The sequence below is a fragment of the Aotus nancymaae genome, unplaced genomic scaffold, assembly GCF_030222135.1.
Source record: "Aotus nancymaae isolate 86718 unplaced genomic scaffold, 86718_ANA_hifiasm-v0.15.2.pri h1tg000090l, whole genome shotgun sequence".
NCBI classification, from domain to species: Eukaryota; Metazoa; Chordata; class Mammalia; order Primates; family Aotidae; genus Aotus; species Aotus nancymaae.
Genome location: NW_026988505.1, coordinates 3,828,149 through 3,842,431, shown reverse-complemented (window position 1 = coordinate 3,842,431; position 14,283 = coordinate 3,828,149). Strand labels below are relative to the sequence as shown.

The window sequence follows — 14,283 nt, the reverse complement described above, 5'->3', positions numbered from 1 at the left end:
GAAAAATATGCAGCTCCTTAATCCCTCAATAATATTCAATATTTTTGATCGTTTTACTTTTTTTGTACACCCAACAGGAAAGGGAAGTTATCATGATTTATTTGCATTTTCCTGATTCCTATTCAGCACTGGATATCTTTTAAAGTTTATTGGATTAAGGTTATTGCAATAACTAATAACTAAAGTTATTGAAATGCTAACGATAAACATATGTATCATTAGCAATATATATTTATCATTAGCTAATAATAAGCATTTAAATATAGATATATACAATGCTAATGATAATATAGATAATGCTTATTATATATATATATATATATATATATATATATATATATATATATATTTTTTTTTTTTTTTTTTTTTGAGATGGAGTTTCGCTCTTGTTACCCAGGCTGGAGTGCAATGGTCCGATCTCGGCTCACCGCAACCTCCGCCTCCTGGGTTCAGGCAATTCTCCTGCCTCAGCCTCCTCAGTAGCTGGGATTACAGGCACACGCCACCATGCCCAGCTAATTTTTTGTATTTTTAGTAGAGACGAGGTTTCACCATGTTGACCAGTGATAAATATATATTTAAATAAATATATATGATAAATACATATTTATCATGAGCATTATATATATTAATATTTAAATGTATATTTATCATTAGCATTACATATATTTATATAGATAAATATAAAGTGTATCTGCATAGCTCTTTTTCTCATAGATCTTTTGGCTTATTTGTGTTTTCTTTTCTCTTCCAATTGCAGAATATGATTATTTTGTGTGTATATTACATGGTGAATGCAACTATTTTTGGTAGCTTTTTTTAACTTTTTACATTTTTTTAATAGAATAATTTTTAGTTTGCATATAGCAAAAATGGTCAACATTTTTTTCATTTACTGTTTCTGAATTTCTTTAGTTTTTCCAAGATTTAAAAACTAAAATTTCTCAGAAAGCAAAACCAATGACAAAGAAAACATGACTCTCACAGGTATGGTCACTTGTCCTGTGACTCATCAGAGCACTGAGGGGAGAAACAGGATCTCAACAATCAGTGACGCCAGTTCATCTGGATAGCCATATTGGGAGAAAATGGATTGGGATACTACATCACTCCTTACTAAACATTTTTAGATGACTTGAAGTTATAGATTTAAAAGATAAACATAAGTATTTACTTTTAGGGGTGATTAAGAAGTTATTGACCATGGTGATGGTTACATAGATGTGTGTGTCTGTGTGTGTGTGTATATATATATCACAAATTATATCAAATTGTTCACATTAAACATACGCAATTTACTGAATTTCAGTTATACCTCAATAAAGCTGTTAAAAATTTTAAAGTTTTTACCAGAAAACAATACAATCTCTTCATTACTCTGAGTGTAGGCAAGCCTTCTTAAACACTACATGGAAAGCCTCATTCACAAATGAAAACAGTGAAACACAGGACTATTTTAAATTTGAAACCTTCTACGCATCAAAAAGATATCAATAAGAGAACAACTCCAGAATAGGAGAAAAGATTTACAATGCGTAGATCAAAGCAACTGTATCTAAATATACACGCAACACCTAAAATTCAGTAAGATAAAAGCATGCAATCCAATAGAAATGCAAGCAAAGAAACAGATGCTTTATAAAAGATGATATATTAATGTCCAAGAAATATACAAAAATGTGCTTGGAACAACTGAAAAGTCAGCAAATAGTACAACAAAATAAAAAAAAAAGTTGGTATGTTTATGCAATAAAATTAGATGATGAGAAGAAGCGAAACACAGCTAAGTGCCATAATACGCATGGACCCCGCAAACTTAAGGTTGGAGGAAAGGAGCTGCACAAACAGTACCTTCGCTGATAATTTTACTTATTTACATCACCACTAGTGCCAGACAACTAAGGTTCCACCCTGGGAGGCAGTGACTGGGAGAGCCTGTGAAAGGGAAGTGTGGAGTCCAGTAAATGTTCATTTAGTGAGCTGTATGGTCTTGACCTGACAGGGATGTATTTACTTTGGGAAATGCATTGAGCTGCACACTTCTTATACTGTACAAACAAATAAATATATAGACATCTTTGAAAAAAGGTTGTCTGAGAGATATCCTGTATTTTCACATAACTTTAAGTTTTGAATCTTTATGTTTATCCCTTTAATCAAAGTATAACTTATTTTGTTTACATTTTTAAACATTTTAAAATCAAATCAGGTATCCAATTTGTCCAATACTATGTGTTAATAGGATATCCCTTTTCTCCGATATGGAATAATTTTATTATAAATTCAGTTCCTGTACAGACAAAGATCTGTTACTAGAATCCCTATGCTATAGATTATATTAGTGTATTTCTGTAACAAGTGCATATTGTTCTGTTTATCATTAGTTTTTCATATACTTTGATATAACACGGGATAGTCCTTCCTTACTATCCTTAACAATATATTTCTTATTCATTGGGAGCATTTCTCTTCCAGATTAATTTTTAAAAATTTGAAAATGCTATTAAAATCCCAATTAATAGATTTTATTGAATTTAAAACAATTTGTAGAAAATTTGTACATTTAAATTTTGTTCTTCTAAAACACAGTAGGCATTTTCATTTTTAAGGTATTCTTCATACGCATTTCATATGAAATGCATATGTATATGAAGTTCATAACCAAATACAAAAGAATACCAATGCTGTTGCATTTCTATTTCTATATTTAATCATAAACATATACATTTAATAGTAAATTTCATATGAATTTTACAATTAAATATATATTTACGATTACATAAATAGAAATATAAAGGCAAATTACATATGTATGCATGTATTTATCTATGAATGCATATGTATACATGTATATATATGTGTATATGTATGTATGCATATATGCATTTACATTTTTTGTTATATTATTCCTGAATAATTTTTACCTTATATGTTTTTGTTACATTTCTAATAAGTTATAGCCTATGTGGAACTCGATGGGCATGTTTATCCTGAATGAAGCCACCCAGTGAATTAAGTATTGCTAATAGTCAACTATCTTCTATTTATTTTATAACTCATATCATTTTCATATACTTTTGCATTTGTTAGGATCTTCTGAGCAATGTTACATGATAGCACTAAAAGCAAGGAATATACCCTGTTACTGACTTTCAAGGGACTTTTTATAACAACTTACTATTAATCACAGTGTATTCATAGGCAAATTCATTTATATGATGGTTCTCTGTAGATTTATGAAAGCAATATATTATTTTAGAATTTATTATTAAATATTTATGAGTTTACTTAAAGTTTAATGTAAGAAAATGAAAATGATGAGATGTGTCTTTCTAGAAAAACTTAGGCATACCTACTGTTCATAAGTTTTCACCTCTTTCATCTGCTTGGATAAGAAGCAGTTGTCGACCTAAGAATTCCTCTGTGGGGAAATGTGGGGGCTGGGTACCTACAATACATGCTGCAGATTCATATATGAGAGGGGAAAAGAGCACTAGGTAATTTCTGCCACTTTCTGCTATTGTTGTGAAATATAAGAGGAATTAAGAATGCAGTTCTTAATTTTTTGCAGTTCTCTAAATTCTTACAGTCTTTCCTGCTGCAATAGTAATTCTTAGCTCAATTAAGATGGGTAAGTGGCAAAATGATGTCAATACAATGTCTAAATTACCTTGGTGCTTACACCATATTCCCTAGGCAAATGGAGTTGATGTATTGGAATTATAACCAGTACCAGGAAAAGAAAAATGCCTCAGCTCATCTGCACAAAATAAAGAGCCCTTCCGGATCTCTATTCAGAAACTGAGCAGAAAGCGCACGCACCAGCGGGGGATCACCCTGCATTGCTCGGCCAGCAGCTCAAGCCAGGCTGCTCCTCCTTCTGAGCCTGCCCCTGTGGCCCCACAGATGTGGAGCTCAGCCCCCACCTATTCCTGCCCAGAGCACGACCTTTCCACTGGTCCCAGTTGGTTTCCACACTTCCTACACTTCCCGAGAGGGTTCCAGCCACTCTGTCCACCTGCGCTTTGTGGCCTCTCTGCCACAGTACCAGTGACTGTGGGGTTCGTGCTTTGGTGACAAAGGTCAAAGATTTTGAGTGATCTGCAGCTAAGAAACTAACAGCTAATCCCATAAACCCTGTTGTTTTGGATGCTCATTTTAAAGAAGTCAAGGTGTTTAATGAACACATGTATCATGTTTGAAAGAGAATGGCTTTGTCTATGAAAAGTACTGAAGACACAAATAATACTATATTTTTGGTTTTTTCCATAGACGCAATGTTTTTTGGAACACTGTTTTCTATAGAAATAATGTCATAATGGAGTTATATTCATGGCCAAGGACAAAACCCCCAATTTTTTTTTTTTGTTTTTTTGGCAAATGATTACAAACAACATATTTACCTAACTGTTATTATAATTACACACTGTATAGTATAAAGTCGAGTGATACAATAACACAAAATAATCAGGAATGTTATTCGTTGTGAGATTCCCAAGAGAAGATTTGTGTAGCGCAAGAGGAGTGGCTGTTACCACAAAAAGCCGCTGAAGATCTGCTGAGAGCTCCTGTGCTCAGAATGAGAACTCCCAGAAGGCTCTGCTAGAGATTCAGGGCAAGGGAACCAAGGCATGCAGTGCAGACTGAGAGGAAGCATGACACTGGGACATACATCAGAGGAAAATCAGGTCTGATATGGTGCCTCACATGATAGTTTCAATAAATCCCGTCTATAAAACACACGTGCAGAACTAAGCTCTGTTAAGTCTGATCATTTGGGCATAAAGTTGAAGGACAGCTGTTCTATCTAGGAGATACATGGTTGTAGGTAAACTTCAAGCAATCAGGAATGATACGATTATGGTATAGAACTTTTCAGAGAGAAGTCACACCAGTCATATGGTACCACCCCCTGAAATACGTACACCACTGAGCGATCTAGATGTATGTGCTGTCTCTGCACGTCTGTGTTGTACACTGCCTCTTGGAGCTCCACCTACCATCGCAGCTGGGCAAGGCGTGGTTCCACTGGTGGTTCCTCTCACAGACAAGGGGCTCGTCATCACTTAGTGTGTACCCGGGGTTGCAGCTGAACGTCACCGTGGACCTGATGCCAAAGTCACTGCCATGGCGATGGCCGTTCACAGGGATGCCCGGGTCCAGGCAGGAGTCTGACTCTAGCGTCACACCTGGATGCAGAGAACGAATGCAGCAGATGAGGGTGTCTCCGGTTGACTGAAAACAGTAGAGGCACGTGCCATAAACAATGAAACAGTCTCAGAAATCATAAGACCTGAAAATTATACAAGCTAACCCAATGATCCATGGGCATAAAAGCCAAAGCATCTTCAAACATCTGACCTTGTATTTTAAAAGAGAGATTTGTATTGCTATGCTGTTTACCAGATATTATCTACATAGAACAACCTTGAATAATTAATTAACTTTTCTGAATTTTACTTATTTTTTTCTTGGAAAATCAATGAATTACACTAAATAAAGTATAAGACTTTTCCTGTTTTCTATTTTCACCCCTCTCCCTGTCTCATTTACACACATACACACACACCCGTTAGATTTTGGCAGTTTAACTGCACTAGTGTTATTTTTCTAAGATTGCATTCCATAAATCCATGCAATTTTCAAATTTAAATAAGTCAGCCATTTTCAAGATAGCTACTATTAGCCTTTGCTAAAAGATGTGGAAAATTAATGTGCATGAACTAATTATGATCATGTCATTATGAGAGTTTCTTTTCTCACATTTCTCATTTCTCTTTCTTTTTAGAAGAACATATATTTTAAGAGATAAGGAAAATAAGAATGGGGAAAAGAATATCACTGTAATATTTACATACACAAAGAAATAAAAACATAAAACACTCTGTGTATTTACATACACAAAGAAATGACACAGTTATTGCTGTGTCATTCTCTCAGTAAGGTTCATAACATTAGAATTAATATCTGAACTGTGAATTAATAATCTTAAAATATTTTCAATTTCAAGACGGTTTAGTCTCTAAAAGTGATCTTTGGGATATTGTTTCTGATCACTGCATATCTATTTATTTTCCCCAAATTTGAGTGCTATAACGTGGGCCAGTTCCCAATAATTTTTTTCTTAAACTATTATTCTAAAAAATTTTCTGAACACTAATACATGTCCATTACCCTAAACAACAGGATGTAACTGTCCTGGCTGATATGCAGCATGGTGGCAAAGCCTCCTTCCAACTCTGCAGGAGGTTTTATTCTGCCAGAGGCAACGTGGATATGATTTGGCTAGAAATCTATAACCTACCCCCACTCCTCCCTCTGTCTCTACATACACACCACGCACATGTGCACACACACACACATATACACACACACACATTTACTCTCAGAGGCGTTGCTCCATCTCTCTACATACATACCACGCACATGCACACACACACACATATACACACACACATTTACTCTCAGAGGCGTTGCTCCCTCTGTCTCTACATACACACCATGCACATGGATACACACACACACATATACACACACACACACATTTACTTTCAGAGGCATTGTTCATGACTTCTTTCATGACACCCCCCACAGACTGTATGCATCATTGGCTCTGAATGCACACATGGGTATCCAATACTGGGTACTTTTTTTTGTTTACTTTTAAGTTTAGGGGTACATGTGTGGGTTTATTACATAGGTAAGCTTGTGTCATGGGGGTTTGTTGTACAGATTATTTCCTCACCCTAGTATTAAGCCTAGTACTCATTAATTATTTTTTCTGCTCCTCTCCCTCCTCCCACCCTCCACCCTCTGAAAGGCCCCAGTGTGTGTTGCTCCCCTCTATGCATCCAAGTGTTTCATCATTTAGCTCCCACTTATAAGTGAGAACATGTGGCGTTTGTTTTCTGTTCCTGTGTTAGTTTGCTAAGGATAATGACCTCCAGCTCCTAGCATCAAGATTAAAATCAAGACAAGAATTCTCTCCAAAGAAGATGTTCTGCTTAAGAAATGCACTGATCTCTAGGTTTCTGGGGGAAAAATAAACTAAGTAATTTCACTTCTTCAAAAGGATTTCTACGGTCACTAAACAACAGTATATGCACTGCAGCAAAACAGTAACAGGAATTATCATCTTAGAATAAATAAGAACTAAATATCAATGAATAGTTTTCATAATGAAATTTATAAACCACAAACACAACTTTTCCCACACAAAATTTACAGTGAAAGAGAAAAATTGTGGTAGAAATAAAAACATAAATTTTAAATGCTGAATTATTTAAATTTACAACTGAATAAACTTTTAAGGTCACAACTGAGGCTTAGTTCTGATATTATGCCATAATATTTTCATTCTTTTTTAAAAAAACTAATGGGCACCAATATTGAGTACAGAAATGTGCAGACATTGTTCTCTTTCGCATTACAAATTGTTTGAAAGGAGAATAGAGGAGGGGAGGACTATTGGGTGGTAGAATTATTACACTACATTTGATTTCCCGTTCAACTGAAACTAGCCATGTAGAAGAATCATGGAACAAGAAAATGGTAGGAAAGAACATATGGAATACGGTCGGGCACGGTGGCTCACACTGTAATCCCAGCACTCTGGGAGGCTGAGGCAGGTAGATCACCTGAGGTCAGGACCAGTGTGGCCAAAATGGTGAAACCCTGTCTCTACTAAAAAAAACAAAAATCAGCCAGGCGTGGTGGTGCCTGGAATCCCATCAACTAGGGAGGCTGACAGAGAATCACTTGAACCCAGGAGGCAGAGGCTGCAGTGAGTCGAGATTGCATCATTGCACACCAGCCTGGGTGACATAGCAAGACTCTGTCAAAAAAAAAAAAAAAAAAAAAAAGAAACATATGGAATTTCATAGCAGGTAATTTCTCTCCAATGGGACAAATATTTATAATAAACTAAGATCAGTCTGTGGACACAGGTAGCCAATTTACCTTGTGGGAAAGGCAGGACAAAGTCCTTCCGAGTAATGTTTAGAGCAACTTCTTTTCCTTCCTGTCTCCTGCCTGACAGCACAAAAAGAAACACGGACCAAAGGACTCTGCTGAAATGAAGTCTACATTCAGAGTCTATTCCCACTCGCTCTTACTTGAACTTTAAAGCAACTATGAATTTTTGACACAAATTGATATAAATACAGTACTTTTTTTTTTCAATTGGCCTTGGCAAAACATATGACTGAATACATTTGCTACTTAATGAATAAAGGGAGTTGATTACTTTGAAAATAATCCATATGCAGCTTATACTGAGGAACATCTGATATGAGCAGGGCTTTATCTGAATCATCAGTCTTTATAAAAGTTCTAGTCCAAGGAAGGACTGAACATTTTCTGAGCACATTTCATATGTCAAGCTTAGAGATGTCACTTCTCACAGCCTCCAGAAGGTTTTAAAACAGAGATTGCAAAGTCACAGTTGATAGAGGAGGCAGGGAGCCAAGAAATTAAGCAAACAGGTGATGTAACATTATTTACTGTTATTCAAACCTGAGCCTCTGCCTGCTTTTCTTCCCTCTCTCTTTCTCATGTCATGCACACATGCATGTGTTTGCATGTCGGTGTTAGCACGTATATACTAGCATGCATGTGTGTTATATATACCCTTGTATTACATCCAGTACAATTACATCTCAACCGCTTTCCTTTCCTCTTCTGATCATAGAAAAAGTCACTGATTATCTGCAAACCAATCCCTGTGGTGTGCATGCACATATAAACCACTAAATACACTTCTTTATGGATCAGAATGTTTCTTCCGTTAATAACACCATATATGAATCGCATAGTAGAATATGTACATTTACATGTGGTCAATCTTTCTTCTGCCTTCAAAGATTATTAAAAAGATACTTTTGACAGCATTTTCAAGAAGTGCTCTAAAATTAAATGGAAAACCTCCATACCCTTGAGAATTCCATTTAGTTTGCAATTGCTTACAAAATTATGCCTATTTTAAAGTAGTGATTCAAAGATCAACAAACAAAGCAGATGATTATTCTGGAGCGAGAATGCAATCACCATTATATACAGAAACTGCCACATTCCTCGTAAAGAATGGCTAGACTGTCACTGGACACCAACGTATGAGATGATTCCTGAGACTGAGGGCAGGAAGCAGAACTACAATTCTAGGTATGCTTTTAGAAGAGTCTCAAAAAAAAAAAAAAAAAACAATGACTTCAATCTTTCCACCACACAATTCAGAAAGGCCTTCCGGAGTGAATGCTGTTTACAGTAGCTCACACTGCCTTGTGGCACAGCTGCAAAAATAAGTCAGTTTCAGTACATGTGGCTGTAATTTCTGCAACACATTTTGTCTGTAGAGTACATTGCCATGGGCCTCTTTGGGCATGAAGAGGAGTCATTCATAATTTCCCAAAGCAAGGAATGTTTACAATGCGCAGCATTTATGATGAAGCACAAAAGAGATAAACAATATTTTTAAGAGGCATAAAGAGTTTGATACGAATCATTCTTGGGTCACAGGTAACTCTTTTTTTTTTTTTTGGGACAGAGTATCGCTCTGTCACCTAGGCTGGAGTGCAGTGGTGTGATCTCAGCTCACTGCAACCTCCGCCTCCCAGGTTCAAGCAATTCTCCTGCCTCAGCCTCCTGAGTAGCTGGGACTACGGGCACACGCCACCATGCCCAGTTAATTTTTGTATTTTTAGTAGAGACAGGGTTTTACCATGTTGGCCAGGATGGTCTTGATCTCTTGACCTTGCGATTTGCCTGCCTCGGCCTCCCAAAGTGCTGGGATTACAGGCGTTTTTTAAGAATGTGTTGGATGAGTGAGTGTAATCATTTTCTAGTGGCTGCTTCACGGCTTCAGAGCCTGCTTTGTAGAAGGGTGCTAGACAGGGTTATGTTGATGACGGGGTTAAGAGTGTTTGTCTCTTCCAGGTTTGCCTCTTTTTCTCTGTCTCTGCTTTTCTTGCTGTGTTCATTGGTTCCTTTATTCCTCCATGATCTCTACTGAGCTTGGCCCCTTCCCTCCTGCCTGCCTGGGGGTTCTCTCTCCCTGGAGACTGGGATCCATGTCTGCCTTCACCTCATTCAGAATCACCTCGAGGACTTGATTAAAAGCTAAGGATTCTGATTTTCATCACAAACTCCCCGAGCCACAGTATTTGGAATCTGGGCTTGGGGTCTCTACAATTTACTAAGCTCCCCGGGATGTATTAGCAAACTGCAATGTTTGAGGAAACCTGCCCCTTCAGCACCAGGTAAATGAGGACACCTTCTGAGTGGGTCATCAGCCTCCAAAAGCACTCAGATCTCTACACCACCCACAGAAATAGCAACTACACCATCTGAGCTGGCACTCAGGCATGAGTTTTATTTTAAAGCCCCTCAGGTAACTGTTAGGCGCAGCCCCGGCGATAAGCGCTCACAATATCCCAGGTCTTTCCTGACTCATATTCTTAAAACACAAAGCATGTCTCACTCACTTCTGTACATTTCCTTACGTCTTTTCAAATACATAGCGACTGATACATAAATAAGAAGTGATCACAAGTCAAGGATCAGTATTACATCCCTTTGAGGTCATAATTCTCCCTTAAGTCAAAAGAATGCATGCCAAATCTTTGAGAGCCTTCTGGAAGGATCTCTAGAAGGTCACAATAAGCAAGTCTGAATGTGTGTTTACATCAGTGAGTCTTTTAAGTCACAGTTCTGGAAAGTTCCACACATGACAATTTCCTGTCTTTACTCACTAGGTGAGGCCCTGCTCACTTCTGCAGCTATGGAACTACCTCCTGAGATTTCCAATAAGGTGGGAAGGAGAAGGAATGCTAGACTCTCCAGCAGATCAGAACTTCACAACTCACACAATCATCACTGCTAAACAGGCACCATCTTGTTGACAGTTTTCTTCTTTTTAGGGATGCAGAGACAGAAAAATGGCAAAGAGCATTGCTCTCTGAGGGGTACTCCAGGTAACAGAAGGATGCCTTACGAAGCCTGCACTCCACTTTCAAACACAGGATAAATAAAAAGAATACCAAAACATAGGCTAGTCATTCTTTTAAGATTGTAAAAATAGTTGTCACCATTATTTATATATTAAGTTATATTATGGTATAACATAATGTGTATTTTGTATTTTATAATAATAAAATGTTATAATACTATATTAGTGAGGATGACAAGCTAAATAGAAATTTGTGAACAGACTTTTTATCATTCCCTGATTTTCCAGAAAGAGAAATGAAAAGGAGTCATTTATTTAAATGAGTTAAACAAATGAAATTAGCTTCTGCTTCCTTCACATAGCTTTGGAACACATTTCCTCAAAGGGAACTAGAAAAAGCAAAGTCATCTACAGCTATACAAACAGAGATGAAAAGAAAGGAAAACTGTCCTAATATTTGTCAATGTCTGAAAATAATTATTCTCTGAAGTTTCATGCACTATATATCGAAGGGCCAAGAAATTCTGGTGTAGAAAAAGTTGCGGGGAGGGTTTGAGGTTGACAAAATACAAGGCTTGGCTAACTCAGTGCTCAGCAATTTTACACGTTCAGATCATTGCAATGTATATACATATTGTTAATCCAAAGAAAAGTGACAATTTGAATGGACTTTTTTTTTTTGAGACGGAGTCTTGCTCTATTGCCAGGCTGGAGTGCAATGGTACAATCTCGGCTCACTGAAACCTCTGCCTCCTGGATTCAAGCGATTCTTCCGCCTCAGCTTCCCAAGTAGCTGGGACCACAGGCACGTGCCACCATGCCCGGTTATTTTTTGTATTTTTAGTAGAGACGGGGTTTCACCATGTTGGCCAGGATGGTCTCGATCTCTTGACCTCGTGATCCACCCACCTCGGCCTCCCAAAGTGCTGGGATTACAGGCGTGAGTTGAATGGACATTTTAAAGAAACAATATGTATAATTTTCTGGTCTTAAATTTTACTTGGAGTTTAAAAATATGTTACTTTGGAATAAATGTATATTTATATAAGCGAAGAGTAATAACTGAATTATATTTGAAATTCAACATTAAGTCATTAATAAGCAATTTTCCTGCTATCAAAATATATTTTCATGTAAAAGTATACATAACCTTAAGATATACATGCATATGCATGTTTGTGTATAATTATATGAGTATGTAAAACAGAGAAATGCGCTTAACAGGTTATTACTTTAAATGTGCTGGAGCAGGGTTCAGGGAGTGGTTAACAAGAGTAACAGGGTGATGTGGGGAATGGAAGGCAAGAAAAAGAATAAAAGGAGATTTGAAGCCCAGCATATTAGATCTTATTCTATGCATTCATTTGTAAAATCATAGGTGTGGGTATATGTAATTTAAAAAAAATCTTTACAATTAATTGTGCTTGTTTTCAGAATAGGTTCTGAAAAAGAACCACCATAAAAATTTGGCAAAATAAAGCCTTGACTCCTTCAGGTCCAATGGTAATTGCCACTCGTTCTCCCTTTTTCCATGCTTCTCTTTGAAGGAATTGTTTTCAAACAGAAAAGAGTAACAGCTGCTTTGCTTTGTTGTGTTTTAATTGGCTAATGCTAAAAATGTATTCTTAGGGGGGATTCCCATCAGTTAGATTTCAGAAGTATATTTGCATAAATCTTATTATAAAATAATACAATTACTTAATCTCGTCATTTCAGAAGCTAAAACTTTGACTTGAGGGAACATAAAAGGAAAGGAATACTTTCCATTTGGAAGTTTGAACTGTCTTGCAAAATACATCCTATTATAATATTTTGGTAATTGTTTTAAAATATGTTTAATAATTATTCTGAAGTATTATTCATGCTTGCTGAAAGATTATTAACAATTGTTTGGAATTTGGTAAGGTTTAGCAGGTTTGAATTCCTTTTTCTCTCGTCATTACCTGACTTTCACCTGGTGAAGCATGTCCATCTGTACTCTGAGATTCTGTACCACAAATTGACTTAACCCTGTTTTTCTAGCAAGGATCCCTTTCTCCATTGCCTAGGTTAATATAATTTTAGTAATATATCCTATAAGACTTTTGGTCAGAAAGTATGTTTTCTAATAATAGAAGTATATTATTATTTTATGCATAAGATGAACCCATTTCTTTTTTCTTTCTTTTTTTTTTTTTTTTGAGACAGACTCTTCCTCTGTTGTCTAGGCTGGAGTGCAGTGGTGCAATCTGGGCTCACTGCAACCTCCACCTCCCAGGTTCAAGCAATTCTCTTGCCTCAGCCTCCTTAGTAGCTGGGATTACAGGCCCGCATCACCACACCTGGTTAATTTTTTGTATTTTAGTAGAGACAGGGTTTTGCCATGTTGGGCAGGATGGCCTCGATGTCCTGATCTCATGATCCACCCACCTTGGCCTCCCGAAATGCTGGGATTACAGACGTGAGCCACTGTGCCCGGCCCATTTCATTATTATTTTACTTTATCCTAGATGATCGATACATATTTTTGAGAGTTAAAAGGGAATGTCTCCAACACACTCTCTTATGAATAAGAGAAAGTTCTTACAATTGCATAATATGGTTTTGCCAGAGTCAAGTAGGATCAGTAAACCAGCAGTCATCTGCAGGCTGTAAATAACAACCCAGATCTTAAGTTCTTCAACCCATGCTGCCCCACCGTGCTGTCAAGGGAAGGTGCAACTCACTCTCGTAGTGGATGAGAAAGCCAATGCTGGAGCGACTGTTGTCAGTGGTGAAGAGCAGGTACATGAAGTTCCCAGTGCTGATGAGGAACTGGGGAGCCTGGGTGCCATGGTATTCGCCGATCAGCGGGGACGAAATAGCTGGCCCATCTCTGACCTCCAGAGTGTCATAATTGACTTCTGTCTGAAATCTGCAAATATGTGCATCCCATCAGAAAAGACATGCAAAGCTGCCAGCTTGCAGAGTGCTCCCGACATCCTCATTCCTCAATCAGAAACCCGGGCATGTCAGTATAAAGAAAAGAGTTGAGACTACATATGCTTCTGAAAACTTTAGGACACATATAAGGATAATACGTTCTTTTCTCAATGAAACAGCACCGATTAAATCCCTTTCTCTTATTTAATACTCTGTCTTACATCACAGGCTCAAGAGGAGGTCTTTATTCATCTAAAACAAAAACCAGAAAACTATGAACCAGATTAGTTTTCACAGATAGATATAGATAGATAGATAGACTGATTGACTGATTATTGTCAAATAGTAAAAACTCAGCTATACATGTTAAAACAATTTGTTACCATTCCCCATTTAGCATAATTATAGACACCTTAAAATGCGTGCACTAGAGTGAAATG

The 14,283-nt window shown here is 37.0% G+C and overlaps 1 protein-coding gene across 1 annotated transcript in view; it reads right to left on the bottom strand.

Annotated features, from left to right (window-relative positions):
• The window catches only part of CSMD1 (CUB and Sushi multiple domains 1), a 2,129,340-nt gene that overhangs the window by 473,421 nt on the left and 1,641,636 nt on the right, over positions 1–14,283 (bottom strand). Inside the window, exons 17-18 of the mRNA XM_064369795.1 lie at positions 13,648–13,835; positions 5,001–5,189 (exon numbers count right to left, since the gene is read on the bottom strand). Coding sequence (XP_064225865.1) covers positions 5,001–5,189; positions 13,648–13,835 — 377 coding nt within the window. The remainder of the gene's footprint in view (positions 1–5,000; positions 5,190–13,647; positions 13,836–14,283) is intronic.